Source organism: Phyllostomus discolor, chromosome 6 (genome assembly GCF_004126475.2).
Source record: "Phyllostomus discolor isolate MPI-MPIP mPhyDis1 chromosome 6, mPhyDis1.pri.v3, whole genome shotgun sequence".
NCBI lineage: Eukaryota > Metazoa > Chordata > Mammalia > Chiroptera > Phyllostomidae > Phyllostomus > Phyllostomus discolor.
Window position 1 is genome coordinate 140256807 of NC_040908.2, and position 20932 is coordinate 140277738.

At 36.9% G+C, this 20932-nt stretch overlaps 1 protein-coding gene across 2 annotated transcripts in view; it reads left to right on the forward strand.

The window, feature by feature from the left end:
- The window catches only part of LUZP2 (leucine zipper protein 2), a 362761-nt gene that overhangs the window by 181020 nt on the left and 160809 nt on the right, over positions 1–20932 (forward strand). For both annotated transcript variants that reach the window (XM_028515921.2, XM_036029153.1), the window contains exons 3-4: positions 2728–2798; positions 8577–8658. In XM_028515921.2, the coding sequence (XP_028371722.1) occupies positions 2728–2798; positions 8577–8658 (153 nt within the window). The remainder of the gene's footprint in view (positions 1–2727; positions 2799–8576; positions 8659–20932) is intronic.

Below are 20932 nucleotides of genomic sequence, written 5' to 3' on the forward strand. Positions count from 1 at the left end.
CACATGGAGTCACCATTGTCCATAGCTTTTTGGTCCCCTGATGATAGTGATGATGGTGATGATGGTGTCAGTAATGACTATAGCTTATGGAACATGGTCAAGGTCTTATATTAGGCACTCTTTCTACAGTTTTTAATTAATTTTCACCTGACAACTATGCTGTTTATTAGTAGTTTCATTTTGAAGGTGAAAAAACTGAGTGGTTAATAAGATGTCAAGAGCACAGAGATGTTAGTTGGCAGAACTAGTATTTGAACTCAGTGCCAAAGCCCTTGTTCCAGAAGCTATTATATCTTGAGAACATTAAAATGAGAGGAAAAAAACACCACCTCTCCAGTAGGACAGAGTCAGGCACCCGGATAACTGCAGGAGTAACAAACAGTGCTGTGGTAGAAGTATTCGCAGAGCAGTAAGGGAGCACTGGTGAGGATGAAAGGGGGGTAATTGATTTTCATAGGAATCTGGTGCCAGAGCTACACCTTATCATCAGATAGAAATTCACTAGTTATATGAGGCTACAAGAGTAGTCAAGGCACCTGCACCTCCTCAAAGAATGTAATGCCTGGCACTTGGAGAATATTTCAAGCATATGGTGAAATGCGTATGGGTGGTCACTGTTCACAATATTCCCAAGACACTCAGTCTCTACATACCAGTAGCCTAAGTTAAGACATCTAATTGCAATTTAGAAAACTGGTTGATAAAAATGTATATCATGGAGTTACATTTTTGAAAGGGTAAAAATCCTGTCCCTAAAAATATAGTTCCGATTTTAAAGACACCTTTATTTTAGTTTTTGCCAATTATTATGTAAGGTGGTTTTTATTTATTATCTTATTAACCTTTCTTAACAACCTCTCTATAAAATTAAGGTAATATTATACTCTTTGTACAGTCAGGAAACAAGACTCATGTAAACCATAAGAAATGCCCAAAGTCACATATCTAATAGGTGGTGATTCCAGGTTTCAAAATCATAGTAACTCTATAAACTACTGTATGTATTTTCCCCGCAATGGGATTTCATGGAGACATGAAGACATGGAGACCTTCATGGAAAGTCTTGTTTACCTCTGTAGTCATCACATCAGAATGGGGCAGTAATATAGGTCAATTGAGAAACATTATTTTGATTCTATAGTAGGTCCATCAACCTTCATTGTCCTTTAATGAGCCACGAATATTTTCCAAGAAGTATAATCCATTTCTTTGGTTATTGCTGAGGAAATAACAGGCAAGTACACTCCAGATCTTCTAATTAGATTAGCTGTGCTGACACACATCTGAGTTTCTACTTCCATTTCTGCATCTCATGTTTCATTTTTATTGAATCTTAAGTTTCTTGAAGACAGTACCCTACCTTTTAAATCTTAGTTGCCTTCAAAATGTCCAGAGTATAGCAGCTAGTCAATAAATTAATAAGTGTATTTTTATTGCACTTTTCACCAAGTGCTTTCACACATCCATTATCCCTTTTGAGTTTCCCTTAGCTGTCTAAAGTAGGCTCTTCAAAACTCTCATCCCTGTTTTTTGCATAAGGAATTCAAAAAGCATCTTTTTATGATCTGCTCAGCCGTATGACCATGATGTACTTTGAACTTTAAATCTCAGGATTGGTGACTTTTCCCCACACTGTACTTCCTCATCATACTTTCTTGGTATTTTATGTGAAGCTACTCTTCCCAAATAAGCAGAGCGTCTTTTACTGGTTGCTTGCAGATAAAAGCTGGCATGTTAGGGAACTTCCTCATGTGAAATTCAGACTACCGCATCCCCACCAGAATGTTTATCTTACTCCATGAGTATTGTCTGTTTTTAGCATTCGATTAGAAAATTTATGAAGGCAGACGCCATGCCTTTATACCTCGCTTTGAATAATTCAAGATAGATATTTGTTAAATAAAATTTTAAGTAAAGAAAGTATTTGCCATTCTTGCTATTGTCAATTTCCTATCTGTCACAGCCTCTCTTTCTACAAACAATATTATTGTCTGTCAGTTTCAATTCTTAAAATCAAGAAAAATAGGTTACCCTATTAAATAATTTACTGAGTAGAAATAAGAAGGTTCTTAGGGAAGGCTTACTGGGGCAGAGTCTCTAATAAGAGAGCTCAGTGGGCTTTTCTGATTTAATTCATAGTCTGTGAGTGCTGAATTTGCCAGAGTAAATAAACTGTAATGACTGAGGGGGTATTTTTTATTCTTACTACCCTATTTGCTCAGACCAGTTAATTTTACATGACCCTCATTCTTTGTATTCTCAGACATTGCTCATATATAATAAATAGACAGTTGCAAACAGGTGAATGCTTTTTGGCTGCTTTGATCTTGAATTGTATTATTATTAACTCATTCAGGGAGGCCTTTTAAGGCCCCTTATATTTCTGGAAACTATACCAGAACTGGTTTAACATGCCCAGAAAGGACACAGTAAAGCTTCAGATAAAGAGCAGAAGATGTTTTTTATATTCACTTATTAAGACCTACGCATCCCCATTGAACCTCTGAAGATTCAAACCCAGTTCATTCCCATCACCCACTTGCACCACTTGGAGTCCTGAATTCCTGTGTGCATCCTGAGAACCAGGAAGGCCAATGTCATGGCTCTATTTGCACGTTCTTGTCCCCTGGCATAAGTGCTGTCACACCTTTTGCTATGCAGACAAAAGTAAAGTGAACCTCAATTTATCACTTGAATAAGACTTCCTTTCCTTCTTTTTCTTCTTAGTCTTTGAAAAATGAAGAGAAATCTGCCAAAACTGATGTTCAGAAGCTTCTGGAAATAGGTCAGAAACAAAGGTAATACTGTGCTTTCCTTTCATTTTCTCAGATCTTTTTTCCATAGTGTTTAACTTTATTGAGAAACTTCATAAAAATCAGTTCATTCTAACTGTGTTAATGTACTTAACTTCTTACAGTTGAATGCATGAGAACCTTGTTTAAATGCAGATACTTATATAGCAAAATTATGGTGGGGTTTGAGATTTTGCATTTCTAACAAATTTCATTGTGATGGTGATACTAATGCTGCTTGCAGGCCACAATTCTAGTGCTTAAAGATCTGTAGCACTTTCCTGAATTACCTGAGATGGTCCCTGATAAGTCTGCCCATCAATAAACAGATCCAATAACACCAACCTCGGTGGGTCAATTTTTAATAATGCCAACAATCTTTAATAATATTGTGGTGATAATGATGGGGGTGGTGAGGAATGGGGTAATCTTACTAACAATATAAATAGAATTAATACAATATAATTAGTGTTGGTTTGTTTATTTTTGAAGGAAGGATATGAGATAGATTTCTATGCAGTATTAAAACTATATGATATGAAATTGCTCTGAAAGAAAAAGGTATTTTAAGGTAGAAACAAACCAGCATTTATTATACGTTTCCTTGGTGCTTTGCTAGATGCTGTATGTACCTTTTCTTGTTTCACCCTTACAATTACCTTCTAAAGCAGGTATTATACTAGGAAATTGCTGCTTGAAGTGCTTAAATGGATTGCTGAGAGCTGTGTTAATTGGAATTTGCTCTGCTGTGTTCTTAGACAATAGCCTACCCTTTCACTTTAGTTCGCTGATCACACAGCAAAAAGCAGTTAACAGTTTACACACAGTACACTTTGTAGTCAGTCCCTTCTCACCTTTTTGTGTTTTCTCCACTCTCCTTGCCTCTGGACTCAGAAACCTCTCATCTGCCTATATTTGGATTGAGCTGATGACATGTTAAACTCAAAGCTATTGCCCTATATTGATTATTTTTATTATTAAAATAATTATTGATTGAACATTAATTTTTTCAAATTAAATATTAAACAGAGCTTATAAATACTGATGTGAACATGTTTCCAAAAGTATATAATTTAAAATTATTCTATTGGTTTGAATTTAACTACCCACTTAGCATACCAATGCTTAATATTATACAACTACTTGAGGCTCATTGAGTTAGTGTTGAAGAATTATAGGCAGCACTTGAAGTAGAAATAACTAGTCAAAATAGACCAAAAGTCACTGAAAATGATTACTTTTTGTTCAGCATTCCACAGTGGGAGAGGATAAAACAAAAATATTTAAATGGAAGTGACTTTTGCCCCATGCATACACAGCACCGCAGACAGGGTTGCAGTTGTAACCAGAAAAGACACCAGTGTTCAGGCTGCCTGTCACTACCAAATCCAATAAGCAATAGCAATTCAATATTTTATGGGTGCTTTATTCAGATGGCTGGTGATCCGAGAAGGTGGCGAGTTCATACCCTAACAAACCATCTTCCCTTCTCTTTCCTGGCCAGATCTTTTACAAGGGGGTGGGGGAGGACAAACAAGATGTGATGAGGGCTTTGAGATTCAGAAGCTGCAATATTCCTGTCCTGGGCAGTTAGCTGATCCCAAGGGGTAGGGGTGGTCGTCTGCTCTTCCTGGAACAAAGGTACAGATGTCCCCAGGAAGTGATTTTCTATCAGTGCCCCAGGAGGTCGGCTACTTTTCCCAGGAGCCAGGATGGGCCTTATCTATAGTTTCTGAAACAAAAAGCTTAACATACACATTACTTGCTAGATTTACAGCTTTTTACCTTAAGCTAAAATTTTCCACATCCTGAGTCCCCTATCACAGTGACTAAAGAACAGAGTCCGTCAGAGAAAATCAGAAAATAAAACTGGATACCGAGACAGGAACAAAAACGTAAAGATTGGAAGGAACCCATGTTAGGTAGCTCCATAAGAAAATGATACAAATCTAAAAAGTATTCGAGGGGGGTTATTCTGTATTGTGCAGGGTAAGAGGAAAGAGACATAGGCCAGGTGGAGGAGGGGTGGCTGAGAGAAGAGGACAGGGAGATTTCAACAGGGAGGGCCCTGGAGTGAGGAGGTAGTAACGCCTGCTTTTCCTCACTGCAGGAGAGGCCGAGAGGAGCCAGGCTGATGCGCGATGGGGATAACAAAGAGCCCATTCCTTCAGTTTGCTAACATCGTCATAAATTATCTTTGGCTGTTTCTATATGACACACGAAGTATGCAGGCAAACCAGGAAAAAATGTGGTTAGGTTTATTAAGTATTTCTTAATCAACATCTAGATATTTTGTACATTTTAGACACTACCAGATGATGGGCCAACTCTTTCAACGAAAGAATTAAATGGAGCAGATATTTTATTATTTCAATTTCAAAGTTGTTTTCCCAAAATTTAAAAAAAAAACTTGTTCAAAATGAATACCTTGTATAATGTACACAAAATTAGAATGGAAAATTTAATAAATTCTAACAATAAGTAGTTTCTCAAAAGGATATGACATTTTACATGTTAATTTATGTTGTTTACTTAGAAATGAGTAGCAATCATAGTTATCTCAATGTGAAGATGACTATGTCTCTCATTCCCAAATAAGAAATATTAATAAAGAGTAAAAGAAAATTATGATCTTAGAATATAAAAGATATTAATTGATTGAAAATGTAGAAATTTTATGAGTCAGAAAAAATACAATGTGTTGTAGATTCACTTAGCTATATGCCCAACTATCAATGGTCCTGGCCCTCTGGTAGCCTTGCCACCTGGCCCTTTTCTGGGAAAGTAGTCCTTAGACGTCATGTTTTTTTTTACGTGACTGACATTTGAATCTGAGATCTGACATCTAAACTGAATCTGTTAGAACTTCCTCTTTTGGAATTATAACCAAGAGGCAACTCATCAGTATCTCTGTGTAGCTGAAACTAGACTAAACTCAGAGGGTGTGTGGTGGCCATACACGATCGTGTGGAGAGGGCAAAGAGTACGTTTCTGGCAAGAGAGATAGAGAAAGGAGTGTGTGTTTATATGTGCTTGTTTTTATATGTGTGTATGAGGGAAAGAGGGTGGGGAGAGAGAGTTTGCCTCAACTCTCGAGTGTTACCTTTTAAGAAATGTTTAGACAGCCTGGGTAATATTGGCAGAAGAGTCTGCAGGTTGATAAAGAGATCTTAAACCGTACTGTGTGATAAGTGAGTGTGTATAACCACATAACAGAGACTCGAGGGGGCAGTCCCCTAAAGATTCTGAAAGACTGCTGAGAAACAAGTTAATATAAAAGCTTTTACTGTCTCTAGTGGTTGGTGGGTGGAGATTCCTAGCAGGCAGTGGTGGACTCTGTGTACTCAAGGATTTTCCAGTACCACATTCTCTGAAGGTGGAAAGAATGCCTGGGGTAGTAGCGAGTTCTCCATCTGTGGTGTTTTTATAATACAAGCTGTAACCACTCTAAAAATGCCTTCCTGTGGAGTGATTGGGGGTATGTGTGTGTGTTTGTTTATAATTTGGGATGGCAGATGTATGAAACAGCTGTCCTTTAAAATTCCTTGTAACCATTCCATTGCATGAACAAGTCAGGAATCATCTTTTGGAGGTGTATAAATGAGCAACTCTGAGAGACAGAAATACGGGGCCACCCACAGCCTCAGAGCCGTGAGAATGTGCAGAAATAATCCTAGAAGGCAGAGGAGGAGGCAGATTCAAAAGATTTGAAAGACCCACTTTGACATTATCTGATAGCTTTCCTTGCTGTGAAAATGTGCAGACTTCTCTAACTTTTTTAGTTGCTGCTTATAGCTTTTATAGCTATTTTTGTCTTTCTCCATACATTGCCTATTGATGTCAGTATGTTGGAATTTTTAAAGATATGCATGCTTTCATTTTTATAAAAATATATTTTATAATTGAATTAAACTATCACATTTAAAAATAAAAAATAAAATCTAAAATTAATATTAAAATGATAATCATAACATTTCATTATAATTTTTAATCAGTTGGGAATATAATGGTTTGTATTTTAATTCAATGCTTGTTGAAGACTTGAGTGTTAGGGATAATATGTAAATACTTCTCTCTCTCTCTCTCTCTCTCTCTCTCTCGTTAATATAATGATTCTCTGCAGTTTAAGCACATTGGGTGAGAGTGCAGTTTGTGGTCGTGCAGGATGTGGTGGTCAAAGAATGAACTTAGGGACCCAGAGCAGTGCCTGTGGTTGTGACAATGATCTCAAATTTTTTAAGTGATGATTATTTTCCAGGCTTTATACTAAGCATTTGGCTTGTATTATGTCATTTCAATCTTGCTACAAACTTATGAGGTAGTTCTATTATTGTGCTCACTATGTAGATTTAAAAAGTTACTCTGAGAGGGTACCCTCCTAGCCCCTAGGGTCTGTATTGTGGTTACCCACCAAGGTTCCAGATGTAGTCTTTGGGAACTAGACTGGGAATTTTAAATTAATTTTGTTGTTGTGAGACTAGAAAGGTTTCTGTTTGAAAAAGAGTTTATTCCTCGAGCCAAAATTAACACACACACGCTCACTAACTGGCATACCAACCTTTACCTGAACTTTTTGATACAATAGCTTAGGTGATAAAACTAAGTCACTGAAAGATAATATGACAATCATACACTTTACAAACTATTTTCACCAATATTCCTGGTACCCACCTGTCAACATACATAATTATTAAAATATTATTGGCTATATTCCCTTTGTTGTACTTTAAATATCTGTGACTATTCTCTAACTACCGATTTATACTTTTTAAAAAATATTTTATTTATTTATTTTTAGAGAGAGGAAGGGAAGGAGAAAGAGAGGGAGAGAAACATCAATGATTGGTTGCCTCTCATGTGCCCCTTGCTGGGGACCTGGCCCACAACCAGGCATGTGTCCTGACTGGGAATCAAACCAATGACCCTTTGGTTTGTAGGCTGGCACTCAGTCCATTGAGCCACACCAGCCAGGGCCAATTTATACTTCTTAATCCCTTCACCTCTTTCACCACTGTGCTGTATGCCCGAAACTAATATAAAATAATATTCAATGTAAATATAATTGAAAAATAAAAATTTAAAAAGATAACACAATTTGTCATAAATTGTTAAAGTCTAAACCCTTCAGAAGAATGGATATTTATGGAAATATTTATATCTTTAACAAGTGAGAGGGTCAATATGTATTTGTGAGTTTGAGCAATAATATTTTTATATATGCAGACAAGTATTTATTTTATTATCCCCAATAAATGAAGGGAACCCTCAAGTTAGAAGTGTCTTTTTTCTCTATGTTCTTACAAAAAGTCTCAGGCTTTATAATGGATGTCTAAAGCACAATGCTTTAGAATTAATCAATTAGAAGCATCAGAAAGGAACAGTAATTTTACCTTATTTGCAGTCTATTGTAACATTTTCCCCAACTAACATGTTCACATCTTGGCATGCTGTCACTAAAATTAGCTTTTCAACACTAATTATTCTATTGATTTAATTCAACACATTGTGCAGCTCACAGGTAATTCACACAGTGGGATTCTTATAAGACACAATAGCAAGGCAATTTCCTTGAAATATAGCTTGCTTTTGATACTTGCATGGGAGAAAAAACCCTTTATTGCTAGAATCCTGGATTATACCCTGAGTGCTTAACGATGTCTCTATTCAGTTCTTGTTATCTGTTTCCCAAATGTACACAGCCAGCAAAACCTCCTTTCATAATGTACACAGGAAATAACAGAATTATATTATGTCTCTCTTGTGCTCTATTTCCTACTGAACTAGAGAACAAATGAAGTCTCTCCAGGAGGCCCTGCAAAATCAACTGAAAGAGACATCTGAGAAGGCAGAGAAACAACAGGCCACTGTGAGTGTGTTTTTTTTTGTGTCCTTTGATTTGGCACTGGGAAATTGTTAAATTTTTTTTAAATCACCACGGAACAAATATATGTGTAAGAAATGAAAGTGAATCTACAATAAAGAAAATACAGTCATGAATACAAGTCATAACAATGCTTGATCAGCGTTCATTCCCATAGCTATTTTTGTTGTATTTGATTCTTAGGGGGCTTCTAATTTCCAACCCTCACTTATGGATGAGAAATTGAGGGCAAGGAGGGGGGTCAAGAGTGCGGGTGTCAGGCCCAACATCAATGCATCGTCTCCTGAGTTATGGAGGCTAACTGACCTTGGACTAAGTAAAGCTGTGCAGATCCCTAAGCCACATGTAGCATCTACCAAATAGGAATCTATCAAGTGAGGACATACCATCTGCCTATTTAGTCAACTCCACAGCTGATTCTGATACATCCCAAAGTTTAAGAATCAAAATTCCCTCCAGATTTTCATTTTCAAATAATGTTCTTTTGACCCTGACATTTTAGTTCTCATGACTAATATCCACTGTAGGGAGGAGTGATGGTGCTCATGAAAGCAGTGCTAAAAATCAGACTTCTGCCTTATCTCCGACACCTTATGCACCGTTTATGGGGAATGGGCCTTTTATCTTGTGTCCAGAACCTGAACACAAGAACCTGTTTAAAAGTATAGTCTATTGATAGAAAATTTGAGGTATTGTAAGACGAACAGGAAATGACTGCCATTGAAAAGACAGATTATTTCTTGCAGTGACCGGGACCACAGGGAAACGTTGACCTGGTCACAAGGTGGAAGGAGGCAGGGGGACTGTGGACAACGGTTTTCTCTGTGGTTTCTGTGGAGAGGAATGGGTGAGGCAGGGTAAGGGGTCTTAAGAGTGACTAGTTTAAGTGATTTCCTTGGTCTCTGGGGCACAAAGACGATCCCAGCTTATCTGGTAACCTGGCCCTGACCTGATTAGGGTGGGTGCCTGTAGAATGGAGTGTGAGAACCAATTACAATGGGGGGTCGGGCTTGTGGGTTCTGTACTGCTTAGTCAATATTTGAAAAGCCTACCATCAGAAGGAAGATACTTTTGTGGGGTTAAGGAGGGAGCAGCAATGAGGAAGAAGGAGGTTAAGGTAGGATGACTCCAACATTATTGGGTTGTTCATACTAAGCTTGTTTTCATATATGTGTAGGGTAGATGCTAACACAACAAATGTATAGAAGTTACAAACATGATTAATACAGTCTCCATCCAAGTCAATGACCGGGGATCCCAGCCCTCTAAGGACTATTAGGTTGCCTTTCATTTGCAAGACTTCCATGAATAATTTGGATCTAGGTGTGGAGTTTTGCTTCTGAAACTCAGCCTTGTCTCTTCAGGGTCCTCTGCTTCCTGAAGGCAGTCAATCTAATAATGACTGTTGACTTTGCCAGGTACAGGCTTGTTTCTCATTAATGGGCCCACTGTTATCTGCTCTGCCCACTTGAAAGGGCAAGCATTTTGGTTCTTCTCTGCTATGCCATGGCAGCTCACTGCTCACCTGCAATGTATCCTAATGCCTGGCTGCCAGACATCAGGGGTTACATAAAGAGCATGCAAACTTTCAGTATCAGCCTATGGATCTCTGGCCTCAGCCCTTGACCCAACCTACTAGTAGGTCATCATCTCAACCCCATTTCTGTCCTAATCTGTCACATTTAATCTAGATTTATTTATAGCCTGGTTGCAGATATGACAGAGCAAAACAGAAGTGCTGAGACATACAATTATCTCAGATCCTAACAATACAACTACCCATTTATTATTTTTTACTAAAAATAACACAGAAAAGGCAACTGTCTTGCTTGTATTCACACAGTGCCAAGGCATGAACCCATGATTATTCCAATATGTTATGCAAACTGTTCCTAACCTCTAAAAAGAAGAGGGTTATAACTTTTAAAAGAGCACATCCAAAGTTAGAATATGAGAAATGTCATGAACAATGGATGCATTGCTGGCCAGAGAAAGGAGGCAGGGCTGGCCCAGTCACCTTGCCCTCATCTGAGCACACTTATAGTGCCTTTCTCACGGCTCAACATTGAATCCTGTGGGAGGGGCTACCCTTCCTACCCCGAAATGCTCTACTAAACCAAAAACTTCCTAAGTGGATTTATAACCTAGCATTTGCTCCAGAATAAGATTATTCTGGTATTAAATTCCTAGTGGGCCATCTATGTGAATTTGAACAAGCTCTTTAACTTCTCCAAGTTCCCTTATTTTCAGAATTTGGTGGGTGGTTCAAATGAAAATAACATATATAATTTCCCTAAAATTATATCAGGCATATAAGAGATAGTAAGCATTAAATACATAACATTCTCCTTTTTTTTTCTATTTCATCTGCACCACTTTTTACCTAAGTAAATATAAGAAATTTATTTTATCTCTCAGGCTCTTTTATTGTCAAAAGTGTGTCGGTGCTACTTATATAACCATTTATTTGGTTATTATATGATCTGATGCATGCAAAGGGTTTAACAGAGTGTATAATCAATCATAAGCAACTTCAAAATTGTATCAAAATCTTACAAGACTGTTCTCTACTTTGGGGTTCAAGCACTTGTCTATGCATCTGACCTACCTGTTACAGATTGGAAGTTCTAATTAAACCTTCCTTTGATTAATTTGCTGGAGAGGCTCAGAGAACTCAAGCATTTTATATACCAGGTCACTGGCTTATTATAAAAGGATATAACTCAGGGACAGCAGATGGAAGTGATGCAAAAGGCAGGGAGTAGGGAAAGGGCATGGAGCTTCTATGCTCTCCTAGTGCACCACTCTCCACAAGTCTCCATGTGTTCACGTCAGAAGCTTCCTGAGCCCTGTCCTTTGCATGTATATGGAGGCTTTATTACTTAGGAATGCTTGATTAAGTTATTGGCTACCCACAGTTAATTCAATCTCTCTCCCATCCCTAGAGATTAGGGAAAAGAGACTAAAGCTCCAATCCTCCAACTGTAGTCCCCTTCCCCTGACCTCTGTGGAATGGAGAGAGGCTGCAGGTTGAATTAACTGTAAACAGGCCCCCATCCTAAGGTGCCACTCAAAAGCACTGAGGAAATTCCAAGGGTATTAGGAGCTGTGAACCAAGAACTACAGACAAACAGAATATGTCGATTTCTTATTACAAATCACAGTATCACCATGAGTTACTACCATCATAATCATTACTATTACTATTTCTTCTTTATACCCATTTAAATCCTTTACTATCTATTAATATCACAGTAAGATGAACAGAGATGAGAGAAGAATAAGTACCTGAAGAAAAGGAAGATTAAAATAATGTGTATCTCATTGTGTTTATAATTTAGAAAAATCTTTCCTCATCTCTGCTTATATTGATGTTCAAAATAGTTTTGTTATGTGAGTTGCTAGTATCTGTTCTGAGAAGCTGATTTTAAATTGTTTGAGATGGACCTGGAGTTCCCAGAAACTTAGGGACATTTTCTTTATGGGTATCAGACACTTTACCTACTAGCGACCAAGAGTCATTTTCACTAATGACTCGACTCATTATGACTCTTCACTCTTCACTAATGACTTCATTTTCACCACCAACTACTAAATGATTCAGATGGCATTTTACCATTGGTTTGCATTTTCTTAACTGCAGTCTTGCTGTTCTTTGTTTTATTTGCTATTGGTGTCAGCTTTGTTTTCATATACCTATATAAACTACATATGTATGTAAAGGTTTATGCAGGTATATAAAGCTATATGCGTCCATATATATGGGTTCATTTGTTTGTGTGAGTATGTATACATGGAAAGACAGAGACAGAAATGGGGGAGAGAGAATCAGAATATATTTCAGGACAGGATTCCATTTTATTTATTATATCTTTTATTAAATAAACACTGAAAAATAAAAATTGTCAGATGATGTGTAAACCTTCAATTAGAAATTAAGATCTAGCTATAACTAGGTAATGGGAAGTAATGCCAGAGGAATATCTCACTCCTCTCTTAAAGCTAACAAATGCTTACACCCATGCCACCATCTGGTGACGAAGTCAGAGAGTCTATGCATTATTATTCTGACAGTTCACTGTCGGGACAAAATTTCCAAATGACTTCAAAGGAAGTTCTACCGGAGCTGGCCTAATGTGTAAGTGAGAAGTTACTATCTTGGTCTTTGGTCTTTGCCAGAATTTATAAAAGGAGACAAGAAGATGGAAAAGGAAGAGCCGAAGAGAGTACATTTCAGATAGCTTTAAAGTCAGGAGGTTTGTTTCTCCAATGGGAGCCTCTTATGTGGTTGTGTTCCCCTTAAGAGAATTATCTACTGGTGACATTCTGGGACAGAGGCTGATAAAAACTTTACACTATCTATGAGAAGAACACTCTAGACTTTTATTTATACCCCAGGGAATTAAAGATCAGAACTAGGAAATAGACTGGTCTCCCCTTCTTACATAGATAAATGTCCACTTTCACCTAATATTGGACAGCTTAATGAATTTCTGAAACACTTCACAGAGCAGAGAACTCATCTCTTGAGATCCCTTCCTGACTTCCATAGACTTAGTGGCCTTACGTGTGGGGCCCTAGTATATGCTATTACAATAACCTATGTATACCTGCTATCGCCATGTCACCTGCAATATAATCACCCCTTTATGTATTCCAGTAGGGAAAGGAAAGAAAAAAAAGATACAGTTTCATAAATCTGCTATTAAAAGCAAGGTTTTTGACAGTAGTCTATCTTCATAACACACACACACACACAAACTGATGATAAATAAACAAGAAAGCAATCATCGTTGACAATGCTCTACAAATATTTCACATGTTGATAGCTTGCAATAATGTATTCTGAAAACAAAAACCAAAACAAAATATTAAACAGGTTCACTTTGGAGTCACTCCTCTGGAAAACTCCCTGAATACATTACATATTCAGTTCTGAAAAACAGAGTTTATTTTTTAAATAATACCTGGGAGAACTTTTTTTTATGAGTAAGAGCTGAAAATATCCCTCAGATTTTTCTTCTCTCTACCTGTCTTCCATACCTACTAGAACAGTGTATTATAGAAATGTATTTTAATCACATTCAATGCATATGCACATACACAAATATAAGTAAATTAATGTTTCTATCTATTTGTTTATCTTTTATCATGAAGAAAAGGTTAAGCAAGCCACAAGCACCCTTCTTATGTGTGATATGCTCTTGTAATTTCTACTGTAATCTATTTCTTTAATGGTGTCCTTCACTTCCTATATTTTTATATTCAAAATGTATGGAAAGTCTCCAGGGTTTTTTCCCCTTGATTTTATCAAAAGCTTATTGCTTATATATCCATTTAATAAATATTTATTAGTCCCTTAGTAAGAACTAGAAATTTTAGAATAAACCACCTCCTTTTCTCCTTGTTTTAGCCCATCAGCATCAGGAACACTTATGAAATGCAAGATTGTTGAATTATTCTCCAGGGAACAAACTGAAGACATTCCTAATGCCTTCCCCCAAAATCAACCCTAGAGAAACTGTAGAAGTTAGGGGAGAATATGGACCAAGGAATGGACAGAAACCAGTCCAAAAGTAAAAAATAAAATAAAATCATGCTTGTTTTCTGGGAATATAGAGGTCTCACAGGAATGACTGCGTGTGTGCTAAGGAGGTCTGGTTGCTGGTGGCTGGCGCAGAGGGCAGCTGTGGGACGCATGAGAAGGTAGCTGAAGAACATCTGTAAATTCCGCTCTTCCACTTTTCTCTAATCTTCCTTTGGAGAATCACCTCCTTCTCCTTCACTCTGGAAGTCAGTAGGACCAACTCAGGCCTCTCTGTCATCACCGTAACACTAGTGCAGCCAGCCTATAGCCCTGCTGACCTGAGCAGTTGCTGGGGTCAGAATCGTGCTGTCCCTAGTTAACACTTCCACTCTCAGCAGGATTCTGGGGCTCTAAGATTTCCTGCCCCAGACCCTTCCTTCTCTCACCAGGACAGCTTCATTATTTTTTTGGTGGCTCTTGTCCTATACACATTGCCACCCAGAGTAGCTAATAACCCAAAGAGTAAATAAACTAAGAAGCTAAAATGACATGATATCTGAACCATGAGACATAGAGATACTAAAAAGAAAAAAAAAAGTGCATTGGACCATAATTGTACACTAAAGCAGAATTATTGAAATAGAGGAACTAAGAATTTAAGCTAAATATCTTAAATACACCCAAGGAGATAAGGGATATTAACAATACACAGAAAGAACAGGAAGCCATAAAAAGGAGCTAGCTGGAAATATTAATTGTACATAATACCCAATAGCTAAAATAAAAAACATACTAGACTGTATAAGTTCCTCAAATAAGGTAATAAGTAGTAGTAATGATAAAATTTACATAAAGCAGCAGCATAAGGAAAGCAGAAAAGAAACATTAAAAATATGTTTTAATACTAATTTTCTAACTCAGTATAAAAGGAAAGAGAGAATTGTAAAGACTAGTAAAATTTAATAAAATAAAAAACAGCCCTGGCTGGCGTAGCTCAGTGGATTGAGCGCAGGCTGGGAACCAAAGTGTCCCAGGTTCGATTCCCAGCCAGGGTACATTCCTGGGTTGCAGGCCATAACCCCCAGCAACCGCACATTGATGTTTCTCTCTCTCTTTCTCTCTCTCTTTCCCTCCCTTCCCTCTCTAAAAGTAAATAAATAAAATCTTAAAAAAAAAAAACATTCAAAGTCGACATTTAAAAAAATTTAAAAAAAATAAAATAAAAAACAAAAAATAAATTTATTTTTTTGAGAATATTATAATAAATATAATTTTGGAGACATTGCATAAGTATAAAAAGACAAACTCAAATTTTAGTGCAAGAAATAAAAAAAAAGCAAATAGCCATATCCACAGTAGAGATTAAAAAAAATAAAAACATTATAAATAAGCAACGTTCACTTATAAATTGTAAAATTTATATGTAACTTCTTAGATAAATAAATATAAAATGCCAAAATGTCTGTGAGAAGAAATTTATTACTTGAATAGTTTAATATGGGTGGGATTTTATTGGACTAAAACATATCTTTTCCTCAAAATTCCACGGCCAGAAGGTTTTAACGTAGACTTCTACCTAATTTTAAAAATCAGTTAATTCCTAGGCAAATCCTCCAGCAAATACTTTTCTGGAAAATTAATAAAGTGCTAAAATTTTCATCTTTGTAAGCATGTGCATTTATGTTTTCAAATCAATTATTGACAATATGCATAAACTAATAGATATTTTTCACTAATGCATATAGATGCAAAAATCCTATGTAAACATATTCAAGAGTATATTAACACATATATCTTCATGAACAATAAATGCAAACACCTGCAACAAATATGCTTATATCTGTGGGAGAATTTGTTCTATGTTTTCAATTGAATGACTGTTTTCTAAGTCAGGATCCAGAAAGAGGTGACAGAAACCTTAACAAATATGAGAAAAACATACATTTATTAAAACTACTTTATATAGTTATTAAATATATATCACATAAATATTATATATCAACATTTATGTACATATGTAAATATACATTTATATAACTATTATGTATAATGAATATAACTCTATAATATAAAATTACATGAATACATTTACATTATATTTTAATGTTTATTTGCTGGAATCTAAGAGAAGACATGTTTCATATTACTGAGAGTCATGACACATTCAAATTTTGATAAAGACTCAGTTTATGCTTTTCCTCCCTATTTGAAGATTTTAGGTTAACTACATGATTTAATTAATATAGATTTTTACCATTGCAAATAATTAAATAATTATTTTTGTCTGCCAAGGAAACTAAAGTTGGCATAATTGAAGACTGTGTAAGAAAGGGAGGTTAAGAAAATTGTAACTGCTTACTCTCAAAGTAAAAACATTTGGATTGATTCTGTAAATGTTGTGCAATTTTAGTTTAGAGCAGGTAAAAGATGTGTTGTCCTTCATTACATATCTCATTACTTCAACTTTTTCCATAAAAACAAAAAATTGTATGTTTTATGCCAAAGATGTTGCAAATATCACAACATTTGGCACATTCAAAGTAAGATGCCTGAAACTTAATGGTAATAATGCTTTTAATTATGAGATAGAAAAGGAGATAATCTTTTGAAAAATTAGGTTGAAAAGAAATAAAGCTGTCTTGATTTACCGTATTTTTGGGACTATAAGAAGTACTGTTTTACCACATTTTTTGCTTCAAAACTTTCCCCCCTATTTTCCTCCTCTAAAACCTAGGTGCATCAATTCACCTAGGTTTTAGAGGAGGAAAATAGAAAAAAAAATTTGAAGCAAATAATGTGGTAAAAAGTGTGTCTTACAGTCTGAAAAAAATACAGTAATTCTGTTGAAAACTTTTTAGGATCATGTGAACATTTGTTTTTATGCACAAGCAAATAACAAAGGGGCAAATCTGTCACATCTGTGTACCCCATGAAATACTTAATAGCAAGGAAGAATGAGCTCTCCGGTATAACCAGAGTAATTGAAGACGTTAATGCTCATTGGAGGCATTTCACTACTCTCGTTAATTTTCATGGCTTCACTTACCCCAAGTGAGGCATAATTAATCTAAAGGTAATAATTAGCTTCAAACTTTGCCACTCATTAAGAATAAAGTATTGCTATGTTCTTACATTCTTTTTCAAATAAATAAGTAAATGGTATTTTTGTCTCTAAGAATGAATTTATTACTACCTGCTAGGAATGTTTATTTTTCCAAGGATGTTGAAACTTGATGCAATGCCATAGGAATGGTTTCAAAATGTTAGTACTTTTAAATATTCTGAATATATTTCTAGGTCCTGAATATTTGAATATTCTCAAGTTCTTTTATGTCTCATTTTAACATTTAAACAATTATATTGTTGGCATTGCAATATATTTTACTGTAATTTGAATTAAAGTAAATTGTTAATTATGGATAACATACTGAATAGTATCAACGTGTAAGGATTTGAGGAAAATAATGGTATCAGTGGAAAAGCAAGATTTTAATATAAGCACGATGGCTTTGAATAGTTTCATGACTTAAAGTGAAGACATATTGGTAACATATCAAAAATTTTCAGTGCTCACAAAGTGGTTGGGTAGATGTAGTGTAAGCCTTGACCATTAGTTTTTCTTTTTTGTATTGCAAGTGTTACCATTGGTATTTAGCTAATTATTGATAAGAAAAAGTATCAAAGGGAACTACACATAGAGCTTAACAAAATGAGGAGCATGTGCCTGCTTGCTTAGACAGGAAGCTGCAGCTTCACATTCCAGGGGCTTATGGTATTTCTCTTCCAAGGAGATTGCTTTCTTCTCCCTGCCTCTAATATTGGATTGCTGGATTGTTGGAGGCTCAGGAGGAGGAGCTTAACAAAGAGGCATCTCAGTTTAACCTGGGGGTAGCCTTATCAAAAGCCTGCAAAACTTGGGAAACTCATTGGCCAAATTGAAAAAGCTTCTGGTCTTTTTCAAGCCCAAGCTAATATAATCCCCAGGGAACAAAGAAACTCTCTCTTTTTCTCACCCAATGACCCACACTTTCATGGTGCACGAGCTTGTTCTCTCCAAGGCCACATGATCCTAGCAGCTGCGTGGCCCATGTGCTGACCCCATTGGCAGGCTCCAGGAGGGAGCCTGAATACTGCAGCGCAGCAATGGGCTGCAGCTGGAAACACATGCTAAGCTAGCTGGATGCTTGACTGGGCTGAACTTTAATATGGTCCAGGATCTTTGGACGTTGACTTTATTTCTAGCCCTGGTTTTCCATGGTGAGATGGATGGAGATGGGACATTGGGAAGTCCGGAGGGGACTCCCTTAATTTTATATTATCAATGAAGTTTACCATGGAACCCCATTCTCACATATGGTCTCAGGAAATTCTTTTCCTGGTGACAGCGCAAGAACTCCACTTCCACCAGTAACTTAAGCAAATGACTTAAGCTTTGATTGCAGAGGTGTCCAGTGCAAAGAGACATAGCTTCAAAGATGGCTATCTCAAAAAACACACGGCCAGCCACAGAAGCCCAGGTATCTCTTCCCTTTCCCTCCTTCTCCCCCTTACACTGCTCCTTTGTTTTAGAGATCCTGGTCGACCTCCATAACTGACCAACAACTGACTATTTGGGCCACTTTTTTTCTCTTCCTACAATTTAAGTTTCCATCATGATTAAGATTCACCAATAAAGAGTGAGCCCTTGAACCCAACCTCAAGAAAGCCAGAACCTCAGTCCTAGCTTCTTTATGCTCCCTTTCCCCCTTTGCTCCCCCTTTCTCCCCCACTCACTGTATGGCTCCAGGTGAGCCGTAAGTTCAAGACTTAAAATTTATAAACTTTTTTATTCAAAGTTTCCAGATGGTTATTGCTGAGAGTTCCTTACAAATCATAATAAAACCAAAAAGGGCAGTGCAGTCACTTTCAATAATCTAAGACCTGCACAAAATAATAGAAATGAGTATAAAAGCTGTTTTTTAGGGCACACACTATCGCTCTGTATACATATCTAATTTTGAATGACATCAAGTCCCTTCAGTGATACCTTCATTTCATCAACCAAATAAAACTTTATGATCCTAAACGGACAATGAATGTGACTCCTGTTTTGAGGTTGCTGTCAATATCTTCATAGTTTAAATGTATCTTGAATATTATTATGCCAAACGATAGACATAATAGTTCTCAGGCTTCTGCTTCTGTTTTATATGTGGTTTGACCATCAGAAATGGTTTGGTTTAGATTTCCATTACCATTTGAGGGTAGCATTTAATTACCATAGCTGATTAATTAATTATTAATAAGAAAAGGGAGCACAGGGGATAATGACCTTAGTAAACTGGGGAGTGTGAGCCTGTTTGCTTCACCAGGAAGCTATAGCTCTACACCCCAGGGGATCACACCATTGCCCAGGATTGACAGTTCTCTCTTCCTCTCTTTGGTACAAGATTATGGGAGAGCAGTCCTGGCTGGCATAGCTCAGTGGATTGAGGGTGGGCTGCGAACCAAAGTGTCGCAGGTTCGATTCCCAGTCAGGGTACATACCTGGGTTGCAGGCCATGACCCCCAGCAACCGCACATTGATGTTTCTCTCTCTCTCTCTTTCTCCCTCCCTTCCCTCTCTAAAAAATAAATAAATAAAATCTTAAAAAAAAAGATTATGGGAGAGCAAGGGCAGCAGAGAGAGACAAACACATTCACAGTGGAAGTCCAGATGGTACAGGGAGAGGTGCTTGACCACAGAGGGCTGTCAGGCTAGACTGGGGGAACAATGGATTACCTAGGTGGTGGAGCCATCAAAAAGCCTGTGAAAGCATGGGACATTTGTTAGTTATTTTGAAAAAGCATCTGGTCCATACCAAACCCAATTTAATATAATCCTATGGCAACAAAGAAGCTCATTCTCTCTTTTTCTCTTGATTGTGACTCATACTTGCTCCATTTATTTATGAGCTGTCTTGCCCAGGAAAATGTGGCCACATGGGCTCCAAAAGGCTAAGTTTTAAAATGCAGCAGAAACTCTGGACACTGGCTTTTGTTTGGTCTTGATGAGGACATGACTGGACTCTTTTCACGGTGGGACAGAAGAGATGGGTTATTGGAAATGCAGGGGGCAGCTTCAATTTCCACTCAAATAAACCTTGGCATACCATGGTATCCCATGCTAGGTCCTTGGAAGGCTCTCCTCTCCATCCTGTGGAAGAACCTGATTTCCAACAACAGCAATGAACACCTGTACAACCAGAAAGAGGGGGTATTAACATGTGTTGTCAGGCTTTATGCAATACACAATAAGTAAAATGCAGGAAAACATGCACAAGATGAATACACATGAACTTCAGGGCAATCACTACCTTTGGGAAGATGGAACTAAAAATAGGTGGGGCTTTAAGAGTTTGTACAATGCTTTCTTTACAAGGTTTATTTTGTCCAATAAAACTGGAAAAACCATTTTTGCATATTTATCATTAGGATTTGGCCCAGAAATATTTTATTGGACTTATATTAATTCTTGTCCCCTTCTTTATGTTTGAAATGTTTCTGACCTAACTTAAATTCTGTCTATATGGTGGAAATTAACTTTACTCTTTATCTGATTTCTATTGATTGAATTTATCCCTGGACATGATTCACATTGCCAATCTCTTCTGTAGAATTCTAGGAATTTTTTAAAGACTAAGTTGTTAGATGCATAACCAATAGATGCATGAGGCTATTGAGCATTAAAAATGGCTAGTCCAAACTGAGATG